Raw genomic sequence first — 15,040 nt, forward strand, 5'->3', positions numbered from 1 at the left:
GTCTCACTGTTGCTCCTTTGCCGCAGACCCAGCGCTTCCACGGACAAGCCCAAGGAGGTCAGCCGGCACGTTATCTGGAACCTGCCAGCAGCCCCACTCCCTCAGCCCGTGGCTCACTCCTGGCTAAGTGCTGAGGGCTTGTGAAGGTTCACAAAAGCTGTGTTTTTGCTGGGGAATATCATCCCCTCTCTTAAATTCTCTTGCCTCATGATTGAAAATTCCTCTTTGGAGCCCTCAGTGCTTTGGAGAGACCATTACTCTGAAAAAAACATAACTGTCCCTCACCGTCTATAATTATGTGAAGTGGCTGACCTCTCAGTCTTTGCATTTGAAAAACTGACAGTATGTCCAGTACATTTGTGAATTCCTGGGCTTATGCACCAAGTGACACTTGGATATAGAAGGAAGCAACTTGGAGCTCACCAGAACGGCCGGCTTGTGAAAGGAGAGCAGCCCTCAGCTGTGGCCAGTGGCCTCCGGGTGGAACCGAATTCCTGTGACTGCAGAGTCTCCCTCTGAGAGGCCCTCGGTGAGCCCACCGTGAAGGTGCGTCCTGGGCGGTGGGGCTGAGCAGGACTTGTGCACTCACAGGTTGAGACATTATTCAACAGAAGTGTTTAGGGGCCCTGAATATTAAATCCCAGCATCCAGAAGAGCCTCTGTGAGATGGCGGCCCTCTTTGGGAGATTCTCATGGGATCCGGGGGGTATCCAAAGTTCCTGGAGTCCACTACTTTTCAGTGTTTGGAGGGGAGGGGGCTGCAGGGCCGTCAGCCTGCTGCCGGGGCCTGGCCTGCGTCCTCGCCCTCGGCTTCCACCTGGTTACCCTTGCCCAGCTTCTTCACACTCTCCAGAACAGCCTTCCAGGTCTCCGGCACGCTCTTCTCCAGAAGCCAGCCCTCACTCTCGCACTCAGGGTCTTCGGGGTTGGCCATGCCTTCCAGCGCCGTGTGCAGGTAGCGTAGCCCAACAGTGATGGTCACCTGGTGTGGGGAGAGGAGACTTACAGGAGCAGGGAAGTAGCTGGGGCAGGTGTTACCCAGAAACCACGGGGGCCCTTCAGACAAGGCTCTGTTGGGTCTGAGTTGACGAGGGCCTGCCTGCCCCAGCCGTGCCTGAGTGCTCGAAACACCTCCCGCTGCCCCTGCCTCACCTCTGACCCTGTTCTCCTCCCTTTCCAGTCACTCCAGGGTTCTTAGGATACTGCCCACCCCAGCCTTTCTCCTTCCCATTTTTACCATGTGCTGTTTTCTCTACCTAGCGTATTAGGGGTGCCCCTCCCCTTAGGTCTCCCCTGTCCTGGGGGGCATTAATCCTGGGCTCCTTCTCCATGCCCACCTCCACCTCATTCCTAGCACGTTGCTTGGTGCATACTTGGTGCTCAGCAACTATTTGCTGGACAGAATAAAAAGTCATCTTTTTTCCTGCAAACAAGGTAATAGATGGTTTCCCTGTATTTCTGTTATTCTGATTAGTATGGGGGTGAGTGGGTGATTGGTTTGGATTTGTTCACTGGCAGTCACTGCTACAGACTCTGGTGCCAGAATGCCTGGATTCAAGCCTCAGCCCTGGCACCTAGCCAGCCGTGTGTCCAGGAAGCCTGTTTACTTGTCTGGTTTGCAGATTTTCAGATGAAGTGCCACCTGTTCCATGGGCGTGCTGTGACACTTCAGTGTGTGTGGAGTGTGGCAGCTGTAGTTGGTTATTAGGCAGCGTGGTAAGTATTCTTTCTGCTCTTCTCACCCTGTATTGTTGGCCACTTGCTTCTACACAAATTCCTGCTTTGCTTGCACTCTTCCTTTGATAGTATAGCAAAGTCTGTGAGAGGCCTAGGCCCACTAACAGAGAACATTCACTCCCTGAGGGCAGGAGTGCCCTTGATGCGTCTGGTTCACCTGCTGTCACAGCCCTAGAAGGGCACCCCATGGTGACAGGGCCTCAGTAGACATGTGAGAATGAATTCTCTGGGAGTATTTTATAATTATGGTAGTGCATGATAATAGTAACTAGTAGTTTTAGGGTTTTATTATAATTGTTGACTGAAAGTTTAATAAGATATTTTTATAGTGAAAAAATCCTTCCTCCAGGAAGTCCTCCTGGTACCCACATGCCTATTCTGATTCTTTCCTTCTTTCCTCAAGAAGGCCTCCTGCCACACTATGAATTTTGCACTACTATTATTATTGAGGTGTCATATCCTCACTGGATTGTGAAACCCAGGAGCGCAAGGCTGAGGGCAGAATCTTATCAGCTCAGCCACCCTTGTGCCCATCTCAGAGTCTGCCCACTAAAAGCCTCAAGCAAAAGTCAGGGGCATGGAAACTCCCTGTTCCCAGCAAACGTCCTCTTCTTAAGCAGTTGCTAGATTTCTGGAAAAGTGGGTAAGCAGAGAGGCAGCCAGTGGAAGTTCATTTCCCCACTGACTTCAGTTATCCTTTCTTCTTTTCATGGGTTTTCAAGGATGTGATCTTCTAGCCTTCTATCCTCATTCTACCTTCTAACCTTTTCTTCTCATTGTACCCACTCATTCCTAAGACTCATTCCTAAGACTGCCTCAAGGAGCCAGGGACCAGTAAATCTCCATGAATATGCTTGCGTTTCCCTCAGTGTGAGAAGAAGGCCTCCCTCCCCTTCTCATCCCCCCTCAACAGGCAGTTCAACCCCTCTGGTGTGACATGGTGAGTTAGAAGTGGTGTGTCTCAGATGAGAACACAGCTACCTGTGAATTTCCATAGCACTAAAGATAAACTTACTTAAGGGAAACTTTCAGTGAATCTCTGATGGGCAGTTTCCTCACCTAATATTCCTGGCTTTGTGAATTTAGCTTTTGTAGGCTGGGCTTCCTGCTGTTAGCTCAAAGCAGGAGCCCATTAGTCACCCTCTGTACTACCTCAGTTTACCCCTCCTTGACACGGGCTCTTCTTCAGCACCCAGGACAGCGCCCAGCACTCAGGTGTTTGAGAATTATTTCTAAAACAAATGAATGAATGAGGGCTTGCTACATCCCAAGCCCAGCAGCTACAGAGAGGAATTAAACCAAATAGGTGATGGAAAATGAATCTACAGATAATCAGAATACCCAGTAAACTGCTACCAGGATTTCAAAGAGAAGCACAAATCAATGTGCCTGTAACTCCTGTTGCCTCCCAGTAGCCCCAGAGCTAAGTGCTGTCAGTCCCCTAAAACAGAGAGGTTAAATAAGTTTCTGAGACCTCAGGTGCAAAATGTGGAGACAGGATGAACCTCAAAAACATCCAAAGAGAAAGAAGTCAGACATGAAAGATCATATATTACAAGATTCCATTTATATGAAATGTCCATAATAGATAAAGCCACAAGGACAGAACAAAAATGGGTGGCTGCCAGGGGCTTAGCGGGAGGGCTGGAGGGGTGTGACTGCATAATGAATGTGAGGTTTTTTTGAGGGGGTGGTGGAAGTATTCTGGAACAAGATAAAGGTGGTAGTCGCACAACACTGTGAATGTACCAAATGCCTCCGAATTGTTCGCTTTAAAATGATTGATTTTATGTGCTATGCATTTCAACTCTTCTTTAAGTGGTAGGACAGAAACAAGAAGTGGAGTGCCAGTGTTCAAGCCTGGGCCTGCCTGCATGCCAGCAGAGGGCTGGTTCCCAGGAGGGAGTCCCAGGCCCAGCTCCACCCCATGAATCCCAGTGGGGCAGGTGAGTCCCTCTTGTCTTGCCCCCTCGTTGACCAGGGCCTACCTCAAAGAGCCAGACAAGGAGTGTCACAGCACCTATGGTATTCATGAGGTTGCTGTAATAGCTCAGCAGGGCGGCCCTGCAGCCACGCAGCCACAGATTGAGCTCTTCCGTCTGGTGGTCGTAGCTGTAGTGTGCAGAGTTGTTGGTGAGCTGGTACTGGATGCAGGGCCGCGGTGAGTTGGGGTTGCAGCAGCTGAAGGGGACACCATCCACCAGGTACCGCCCATCCACGTTGCTCTTGATGCGACTGCAGAAGAAACAGATAGTTGGCTTGAGACCGGCCTCCTGGACTTCTCAGCAGGTGCCAGTTTCTCTCATCCCTCATCTCTGAAAATCTGGGATATTCATTCCCTCATTCTTCTCAAGAACTAATTTGCTCTTCATCAGCTACACGCCAGCCACTATTCCAGCTGCTGAAGATGGAGGAGTGGACCAGAAAGCCAAGGCCCCAGCTTCCTGGAGCTTAAATTTAGAGGGTTGAGACAGATGATAAACCAAGAAGCAAGTAAATAAGGAACATCTGTATTCTAGCCCTTGTATAGCAAAGGAGATTCCACAAAATCTTACAAGACATTCCAAGGACTCTGTGGACGTGCTGATCCTGAAATGCCCTGGAAGCCTCTGAGCAACCTTTGGTAAAACTGAGATCGAGAGTGCTGTTCACTGTACTGATCTGCCAGAGGGTAGCCTATTAGTGGTTCAGTGTTTCTTCAAGATCCTGGGATAACTAGCAGTGTAGATAGGAAGGAAGTCACAGGACGGGGCGTTTAGACAAGAGTGAATCACATGCATTAGGAATGTGTTCATTCTTTTATTGCCCATTGTTTTAACCCAACTGAACACAAGATCAACACGAGCACTGTACTCCTGGAAGCTGTTATGTGTGTTAGAACATCAATGTTGCGCTGTAGACAACATTTGACCCCAGTCTATGGAGCACCACATCGGTTTTTATAAAGTCCAAGATAAAGATTTATGCAAAAAAAATCACCCAACAACTCTATGTGCTGCCAGGGCCTGGCATGCAGTGATTTCTTGGAGCTGTGCCAGGCTGGTAGGATGAGAGCCGCAGGAAAGGTGGTAAGTGTGAGACAAGGCTCTGCCTGGCATTTGTGACCATCAATATTAGCCCCCAGCCCCTTCTCTAACCTCATCTCCTCCTTACAGCTCTGGAGACCAACCAGCACCCCCTCTGGCCAGATCAGTTCTGTCTAGCAGATGTTTCCCGAAGGCCTGCTCTGGCCCTGGGCCTTTGCAGCAGGGGCAAGGAATGAGTCTTTGCCCGTGGCTTGCTCTCCATCCGCAATGAGCCCTGCCCCACCCTTCCCTGCTGCGTGGAAGAGCTTTATTCACCTGAAGGATGCAGTTTGCCCAACTTTCACATTTCTCTGTTTATTTATATTTGCTTGGTGGGCTGCCATCTATGGGGTCACACAGAGTCAGACACGACTCAAGTGACTTAGCAGCACCAGAGCACACTGTGCATTTATGTGGATTCAAAATTTAAAAGGGGCAGGGACTTCCCTGGTGGTGCAGTGATTAAAACTCTGCACTTTCACTGCAGGGGGCACAGGTTCAATCCCTAGTCAGGGAACTGTGATTCTACAAGCCTCATGGTGCAGCCAAAAATTTAAAAAAAAAAAGGTTTATGTAGCTGTGCACTGAAGATTTGCACACTTGATTATGTGCACGTTATCTTGAATTTAAAAATGTGTTTTTTTAATTTTATTTTTTAATTGCAAGGCATTATTACATAATAACAGCAGACTTTTACAACATAAGAACAGGGAGCATGTAGTTGCTCATGAAGGAAGTTGTTTCCAATGCTCACTGAAATGGTAATTAATTATACCCTTAAAAAGACGTTCAAGGACTTCTCTGGTGGTTCAGTGGTTCAGACTGTACTCCCAATGCAGTGGGCCTGGATTCAATCCCTGGTCGAGGAACTAGATCCCACCTGCCACAACAGAGACTGAAGATCCCAAGTGCCACAGCTAAGACCTGGCACGGCCAGATAAATAAATATTTTTTAAAAAATTAAAAGATGTTCAGGGACTTCCCTGGAGGTCCACTGGTTAAGACTGCACTCTTCCCGTGCAGGGGGCATGGGTTTGATCCCTGGTCAGGGAACTAAGTTTCTGCATGCCACTCAGCCAGAAAAAAACATGTTAATGTTTAGCTTCTAAGTAATATCTCTTTGATTGAAAAAATTCTCCCACTCTCTTGTCTCTTGGCCTCCAAGTGTCCTCACTGTGGCCAGCTCTGTCTGTCCGTCTACAGAGGCCTCACACATGGACAAGCAAATTCAGATTTTGCAAAAATTCTTCCTGTTTGTTTTGTTTTTACCCAATGGTCACATTATATTGACACTGCCTTAAACCATCATTTTTTCCCGTAACAATACCTTGGAGACCTTTTATATCTGTCAGTGGGGAGTGTTCTCCAGGTTTTAATGAGGTGCATGGTATCCCCAGTGTGCAGATAGCCCATGGGGTACTATCAAGTTCTCTACTGATGGACATTGGGGATTCTCCCAGTTTCGTGTTGATACAAGCATGTACGGGGTCAGTTCACATACTGGGACCATATCTAGGGCATCAGTTGCTAGGAGAGAAGTCTCTGCATCAGGGCCCATCTGTGGTTGCACCCAAGCTCTGCCGTCTGTCTCCTCTGGGGGATTGTACAGTGACATCTCCACTGGCCACACCCACACAAGTCCTGTTTTTGATCTTTGCCAAAACCTGATAGATGAAAAATAATATCTCCAAAGTTGTTCTAAATTTCTTTTATTTTTCTCATTATAAGTGTAATTGGGAATCTTTTGATATGTTTTAAGATCCATTTGTGGTTTCTCTTCGGTGAACTGTCTGCTGATCGGTATGGTTAAGACCATGCCATACTACACGGTGTGGCCTCCTTGGTTCCAGAACAATCCGTGCCTGGGTCATGGCGACCATATTTCCACCTGCCCTGCAGTCCCTGGCCTCTGCTTCATGGACAGGACCCACAGCACAGCTGGCCCTGGATGCACAGGTGGTCTAGGACTAGGACCGTGATGAGAGCAGGACAGCCTTAGTTTACTCCAGATCCATCCCTCTGGACCACCTTACCCTTGTGGGTCTCAGCTTACTTATCTGTAAAATGAACTGGACATGAGGATTGTGTGAAGGGATGCATGTAAAAAGGCTTAGAGGAGTGCCTGGTACATATTAACTGTGAAGCAAATGTGGACTCCTGGGCCGGGGCTGGGCTGGGTGACTGAACAAGAGCTTTCGCAGGAAACCTGTGTGTCCTCAGGGAGCAGCTGTGAGGGTGGAATAGACCACTCTACTCCGCTGGGGAGCAGCCGCGCATGAGCGGGTGGTGTGGGCCCTGCCGGCCGTGGAGAAGAGGGGAGCCCCTGCTGTGACCCAGCCCTCAAGGGCAGAGCTCCCCACTGGCCCTTGGCTGGGGCTGGGCGGCATCTGTCCAAGGACAGGAGGGGTCGCTGCTGAAGCTCACCTACCCTGAGTGCCTGGGAGCAGCCATCTGAACAGGCCTGTGTGGCACGAGGTCCACTGGCCAGGGTGGAACTGGAGCAGCAACCTTCACCTTGGGGCTCCCAGCCCCATCCTGAGGGCCCAGCTGCCCCCACAGCCCTGGTCCCCAAACACAGATGCTGTTCCCTCTTTCTGACCTGCAGGCACCCCTGGAACCCACTCCTACCTAAGCCAGCCCCAGCATCCCCATGGAGGGCAATGGGTTACAGCGCAGAGAGCTGGCCTTTGAGTCCCAAATCTGCACATGTGAGCTGTGGACTGTGTGAGGTGGGACGATCAGAGACTGTGGAGAGGGTGAGATGAGGCAGTCAGTGGATGCCCAGGACACAGGCTCTGAGAGAATGCTGGATCCTCCCCACTCTTGGCCATCTGGGGGGACCCTGCAGCCCACTGGACTGTTCTACCAAGGACTAAATGGGGCCCAGAGCAGGGCAAGCCCTCACCCAAGTTACACAGGAAGTGGAAGACCAGCCCACAGCAGTTTCCCACCTCTCCCCTCAGAGTTTCCTCAGAGTCTCCAGGACCTTCCTGCCTGTTGGCTCTTTCTAGCTAGAGGAGTGTAAGTCGCTCATTCGTGTCCAACTTTTTGTGACCCCATGGACTATACAGTCCATGGAATTCTCCAGGTCAGAATACTGGAGTAGCCAATCCCTTCTCCAGGAGATCTTCCTGACCCAGGAATCGAACTGGGGTCTCCTGCATTGCAGGCGGATTTTTTACCAGTTGAGCTACCAGGGAAGCCCTTTTCTAGCTAAACTTCCCTAGAAAGGTGTGTGTTCTCGCCACTGTTCCCTGTCCCAGGAGGCCTTCCTTGCCTACCATCATTTCTCCTGTGCACTCCCCACGTTTCCCTCAACTGGGGTAAGGCCTACAGACCTGCCTCATCCTCCCTGAGGCATACTGGGGCCTAAGGGAGGGCAGCCCTGGCTTGATTGACACTGGGCTTCCCCCAGCCTAGGACCTCTTGGGGTCCCATATCTCTGCAACTAACCCTCCCCCTCCCTCAGGAGTACTGTCTTGTTTATTTAGCACTCGCCCCAGTTCCAACCACAGATTAAGGCTCCACTCACTCACCCTCTTAAGACAAAGTCAGGCAGAGGAGAGCTCCTTAGTTGGTGAGCTGGCTATTTATATCAGAGTATTTCCCAAGCTACAAATCTCTGCTCAGGGCTCACCAAGGGTTGTAGGGGTCTTGATTAAGGTAAGGCTTTCTTCTAGCTCACTCTCTCACAGCCAAGATACAATTTAGGAAAATCATCACATTGGAATTTTCCTGGAAAAAACTATAATTTAGTAGGTGAATTAATAAATCAATAAGGAACGCCATATGAAAATAAGCATAGGAAGGAGAGGAGGGATCCAGGAGTGTGAACTGATAATGAGTGAATTCCCAGCCCGTGTGCCAGCTGAGTGACACCTGTGGGACAACTTGGAAAATTGCTTGACCTCTGAGAGCCTCATTTTTCTCACGTGAGAAATGACAATAAAGTCTCTGACAGTGGTGTGGTGGAGATTAATTGGGTTAATACACATAGGAACCTGGTATACAGCAAGTGCAGTATTAGTATTTCTCTGAAGGGCAGGGGGAAAGAAGGGGACCCAGCCTTTCCCAAGGAAGCCCGACTCTGAGAGGAGACACTGCACTGCTTTCAGGGAGAACTGGCCTGATGAGAGAGCTAGACCTGCACCAGAGAGTCCAGTCTCAGCGGGAGAAACAGGGAGCCCCGGTCTGAGGAAGACACGGCCCCACCCTCAGGGAGCTCCACTCTGAGAGGGGACACAGCCCTGCCTTAGGGAGCTCCAGTCTGAGGGGAGACAAAGGCCTGCCTCAGGGAGCCCCAGTCTGAGGGGACACAGCCCAGCCTCAGGGAGCCCCAGTCTGAGGGGAGACACAGCCCTGCCTCAGGGAGCCCCAGTCTGAGGGAGACACGGCCCCACCTCAGGGAGCCCCAGTCTGAGGGGACACAGCCCCACCTCAGGGAGCCCCACTCTGAGTGGAGACACAGCCCTGCCTCAGAGAGCCCCAGTTTGAGGGCCTCAGGGAGTCCCAGTCTGAGGGAGACACGGCCCCACCCTTTGGGAGCTCCAGTCTGAGGGGAGACACAGCCCTGCCTCAGGGATCTTCTAGCCAAGGTCGAGAATTTTTGAGATATCTCTTGATTGTTTAGGAAGAGTTTACTGTCCTGTGGGTTCCATGGAAAGGACAGTAATGTGCAAGAGCTCAGTGCCAGCTTCTCCCTCAGACTGAGGGCCCCAGGCCAGGCCTTCCTGGCTTACAGTCCCCTCAGGCTGATGGTGCCAAGGCCTCTGAGCTTCTTCATGCTCTGCCTCTCATCCCAAGACCCTGAAGCTCAGCTGGTCATGAAAACAGGAAGAAACCTTAAAGGAATGAGTGTAGGGACTTCTCTGGTGGTTCAATGGTTAAGACTCCATGCTTCCACTGCAGAGGGCACAGTTCCATCCCTGGTTGGGGAATTAAGGACCCACATGCCAGTGGTGTGAACGAAAAAAAAATTATTATTATAAACTGTCTGAAGACATCATGTCTAACCTGGTGCCATTGCAGCACCCTACTAGGTGTTCTTGCCAAAACTGAACCTGAATCCAGCCACACCTTAGCCTCACTACTGGTTTACACAGGAACAAAGGAGACAGAACACGTTAGATGACGGCAGCTCTTGGCTGCAACGACCCAAGCCCAGAATGTGAGGAATTCTGCAGGACAAGTGGCTGACTTCCTCCAAGACGCACATGGCATGAAAAAGGTAACGTTAAGAGTAAGAAAGGTTGTTAGGTCTCCTAACAACCAAATGCAAGGTGTGATTTAGATCCTGATTTGAACAAACCAACTGTAAAAGACATCTTGAGACAATCAGAGAATACTGAACACAGACAGGGTATTAGATGATAGTAGTGTTAGTGGACATGATTACTATTGTGCATCTGTTAAACAAAAACAAAAAGGCCCAAAAACACAGATCCTCTTTATCTCTTATCTATGGCCATACCACCCTGGACGCGCCCGATCTCGTCTGATCTCGGAAGCTAAGCAAGGTCGGGCCTGGTTAGTACTTGGATGTGTGTTTTGGGGGAGTGAGGGCAGTAGTGATGGAATGAGAAAGGGAGAATGTTTACATTTATCAAAATACGGTGATAGGTACATGGGGATTTCTTATAATCTCTCTACTTCTGTGAATGCTTGAAATTTTCTACATTAAAAGTTGAAATGCAAAAATAATAATAAAAGCAGTTCTAGTTAAGAATTCCAAATCTATATCCCAATTCCTTGCTCTGAAAACTCAAGAGTCTCGGAGGGAGGTGGTATTCCTGGACTCCTCTGAGGACCTCCCCCAATTATAACAGCCCCCTGCCCTGCCTGTGTGCCAGCTGAGTGACACCTGTGGGACCCTGGCAAATCGCTTGACCTCTGAGAGCCTCTGTTTTCTCACCTGAGAGATGACAATAAAGTCTCTGATGGGGTGGTGGAGATTAATTGGGTTAATAAACATAGAGAACCCAATATACAGCAAGTGTAGTATAGCTGGGAAGGGAGAGAGAAAGTAATCACAGGAGAAGTGAGCACAGTCCTGTCCTGGGTGCCACAGCCCACAGGGAGTCTCGAGAGCGGGGTCCTGGCTTCTGGGGGGCCTCGTGATGACCTGAGATCCAGGCATAGAAGGATAGCAAGCCCACCACGATCCACAGGTGTTTGTTGAGCCTGTATCACACCTTCCACTGTGCCTCTGGAGAAGGAAGGAAAGAACAAGACAGAGACAGGAGGAGGGACGACCTGAAGCAAACCGGCCCCCTCCAGAGGTTTCAGTCATCAGGAACAGCGGAGTGGAAAGAGCAGAATCAAGAGCTGGCCCTCCCCTCAGCGGGACAGCGTCCCAGCAGAAGAAGGAACAAGCGCTGACACTGCTGCGACATGGGTGAAACCTGAAAACAGTGTGCTGACCGAAGAGCCAGACCCTAAAGGACAAATCCCACATGAGTCCATTGAAAATGAAGTGGCCAGAACAGGGAAGCCTATAGAGACAGAAAGCGGAGTAGCGGCTACTTGGACTTGGGGGCAGGGGAGGTCAGAGTGAGCACTGAAGGGTGCAGGGTTTCTCTGCGAGATGATGAACACGTTCTAAAATCAGCCTCAGTCCTGGTTGCACAGCTCTGTGAATACTAAAAACCATTGAACTGCTCACTGTAGATGGGTGAGTTGTGTGGTGTGTGGAGTATACTGTCCATAAAGCTGGTTTGTTTGTTTTCCAAAAATCTGTCCCCTTCCCACCCCCAGTACCAGCCTGCTACTTCCTGCTGTGAGATTTTTGGAACATCCCTTAACCCCTCTGAGGCTCAAATTTCTACAAAATAGAGATAACAACAACTAAAAATACTACAAACTCCCCAGGAAAGGTTTTGTGCCCACCAAATAAGGATGCTTTTCCTCCCAAAAGCCCCAGCAACACAGCAACAGGGCAGGCTGGGGTGAGGGGGCAGGGGTGGGTCAAGGCTTGTAAACTCTTGTAAAACATCTTGCATTATTCCACTTGATCTCCATGATCAGGAGCCTTCAGGAGCCAGCCGTTGACCTTAAAGATTCCTGTGAGAAATCTCCCAAAACCAACTATCTGTCCATGCTTGGCTGAGCCCACAAGTGCCAGGCTCAGTTAGGGATGTTCAGTTTCTCTTAATGTTGTGACCATATGTGTGTGTGTGTGCAGCAGAGAAAATTTTTTCCAAGTCAGTGGAGTTAGGATAGTTTCACACCAATAAGTTGGTATGGGGCACTGAGGTGATTTTGATCAAGTTTAATGCTGGCCTAACAAGTTGGATATGCCGACCACTGGGAGTGAAGCAGCCTGGAATGTTGCTCTACCCTGGAACAGAAGGGGATTTGGGGATTACAGAGAGATCCTGTAAGTCTTGTCAAGGACTGACCCTGCAGAAGACATTCAAGGAAAATGACGGTGAGAAACCCCTTACTGCCCATCACAAAAGCGGGTTCTACCATCAACTCCCACTCTCCCCAGCCCCCAGAACTCTGCTTGTCCCTCTGGCTTCACACCTTCTGGGGTGGCATACATAAATCATGGCACTTCGTGCTGTCCCTGCAGACCTGTCCCCTAGGAAGGGCAGAGTGGTTTACAAGCCTCCTTGACAAGGGATTTATAGAAGTAATCCCCTCCCACAGAGAAAATACAGTCCCCAGCAGTGACCTTCATTCTGACTTCCCTTCCCTCTGGGCTCACCAGCGTTGTCTGGGCTTCACCCACGTCCTGCAGCCAGTGTGCCCGTGTCCCGGGTGCATGTCCCCCTGACTCACCAGCCTCACTCAGAGGATAAACCACCTGGGGGAGCAACTGAACCCCTAGCCTCAGCCAGGGGATAGAGAGAGTCGGACAGAAAGAAGAGGTGGGGGAGAGCTGCCAGCTTAGGACTGGCCAACCTTTCCCCGGAAAATGACTCAAGGCTCGAATGATGGGTCTCTGGGAAGAGGGGTATGCCAGGGTCAGTACAAAGAGTGAGAGTCTCCTCTGGAACATTCCCTTACATCCCCTTCAGGATGTTACTTTTACACAAGCCAAGAACATTTTAGAAACACTTTATCAAGTTGCACTATTATTACTTAAGTAGTGAACACCAGCAAGTGTTTATTGAGCACCCATTGTATGCCAGGGTCTAGACAGAGCTAGGAGATAAACACCAAGGTTGTGTATTTTGGTGCCTTCATTTAAAAGATGGGCAAACAGGAGTTCCTGGTGGTCCAGTGGTTAAGAACCCTCCTGCCAATGCAGGGGACACAGGTTCAATCCCTAGTCAGGGAAGATTCCATATGCCGGGGGGCCACCAAGCCCATGCGCCACAACTACTGAAGCCCGTGCACTCCAGAGCCTGTGCTCCACACAGAAGCCACACAGTGAGAAGCCTGCACACCTCAACTAGAGAGCAGACAGTAGACCCCTCTTGCCGCAACTAGAGAAAGTCCATGCCCAGCAACGAAGACCCGGCACAGCAATAAGTAACTTTAAAAAGAGAGAGATGGTCAAGTAGGGGGCCCAAGGTGTCAAAGGCCTTGTCCAAGGTCCCCATCTAATGAACAGTAGAGACAAAGCTCCAGCTTAGACCCCCTGACTGCCCCCATCCTCTGCTCTTTCCACCATATCCAGGGACAAACACCTTGAGAATGGATGCTCAGGGTTGAAAAGTTGGAAAACAAGGGAACAGCCCAGAAATGTATGCTTGTAGGACTGAATCCATTCACTTTGATTGAATGAGGCAAGCAGCCAGATACCAGCCATCTGTGACCCATCTCTCCTGTATGAAGCAGACAGTCCTGGCTGGGTCTCCCCTGGCCACCAGCATTCAAGCTGCTACTATAACTTGACGCTATCTTCCCATCTTAGCCAAACATTAAGTTGAACTGTACAATGCTGCTAATTTTATAGGTAAAAAATGATAGAATATTGACAATTCTGTATGTCCAAGCAAGTTCACCCTCACACACACTCCAGTAATAAGTTGTATACCCAGAGTGCCCAATGGAAAGGAAAGGGCACTGAACAGGGGGGAGTCAGAGGCTGGGGTCTCTGTGTCCCCATCACTCTGACCCCAGGACCGGAGGCCACTCACTCTTTGACTTCTTTGGAGGAAAAATCCAGATAGCGGTTGCTGATCCACTGAATCTCAAACCAGTCCCGAAAGCCATTGTTGCCGCAGCACTTGAACTCAATCTGCAGCATGTCAATGGTCTTCTTCATGAAACACCGGCCCGGGGTGTCTGTGTCCCGGTAGAATTTCATGCCGTTCTTGAGCCCGTGGGCCAGCGTGCTCTCCAGCGAGCCCCGCAGGAGGAAGCAGCAGAGGGCCGCCAGGAAGAGGGCCACGTTGAAGAGGACACACACGGCCAGGTACAACTTCAGCCAGGGCTTCCACTTGGCGTACTTGGCAGGGTCCAGGGCATCGTAACAGATCTTGCCAGCCAGAGAATTGAAGACACAGGACAGCACCCCCACCCCGATCAAGGAATTGGGCACAAAATGGCTCTCAGAATTGTTCATCACATCGCTTCTCTTCCGGAGTTCAATCTTCAGGAACAGCCCTAAGCCAAAGATGATGATACCAGCCAACACGGAGAACCAGTTCATGAGCCAGAGCCCTTGGGCCAACTTGACCCGCTTCTTCTGGTCAAATTTGACTTTCAGCAGCGCCATACTTGCAGGGTGCAGTCCGGGTAGCCTCCCACAGCACAGATCTCACTCCTGACCTCAATAAGCCCGGAGGCTGAAGACTCAGGGCCTTGGGAAAGGTGCAGATGGTCCAAGCTGCAGGGAGCTGCCCTGGGGGCTGCCCATGTTGTGCCCCCTAGCCCGGGACCCCTGTTAACCCACGAGTGGGAGCAGGGACCTCAGAGTCGCAGCTCATGAAGGGTCCAGTCCTCCCCGTCGTCGCTGTAGCTCCCTTCCCAACCGAAGAGGGACAGCCTGAAGGCTGCAGATTAAAAGTGGGATCCACAAGACATCTTGCTAATCTCTTTAGCCAGCTTCATCCCATTAGATAAAGCCGTGCCAGTTTCAGAACACGCTCAAGAAGCGCCTCCGTGGACACCCTGGAGCAGAGAGCTCTGGGTTCAGCTTGGAGCATCAGGAGCAAAAAAGACAAGACTGGCCAGAGGAATGGGCTTCATCTGCAAGTCTAGCTCAGATCACATCATGTGTCTCCCCAGAAGCACATTTCCAGGCTAAACTCCTTCAAAATTGGAAACATTCTAATGGGTGGCAA

At 50.3% G+C, this 15,040-nt stretch overlaps 1 protein-coding gene across 1 annotated transcript; it reads right to left on the minus strand.

Moving 5' to 3' along the window:
* Window positions 1-769: 769 nt before the first annotated feature.
* On the minus strand, window positions 770-14,472 carry PRPH2 (peripherin 2). Its single transcript, XM_068961137.1, has 3 exons — window positions 13,892-14,472; window positions 3,726-3,972; window positions 770-982 (listed from the first exon to the last, which is right to left on the minus strand). Exons 1-3 carry the CDS (start codon window positions 14,470-14,472, stop codon window positions 770-772), a joined length of 1,041 nt encoding a protein of 346 aa, XP_068817238.1.
* Window positions 14,473-15,040: the final 568 nt, after the last annotated feature.

Source organism: Capricornis sumatraensis, chromosome 22, assembly GCF_032405125.1.
Source record: "Capricornis sumatraensis isolate serow.1 chromosome 22, serow.2, whole genome shotgun sequence".
NCBI classification, from domain to species: domain Eukaryota; kingdom Metazoa; phylum Chordata; class Mammalia; order Artiodactyla; family Bovidae; genus Capricornis; species Capricornis sumatraensis.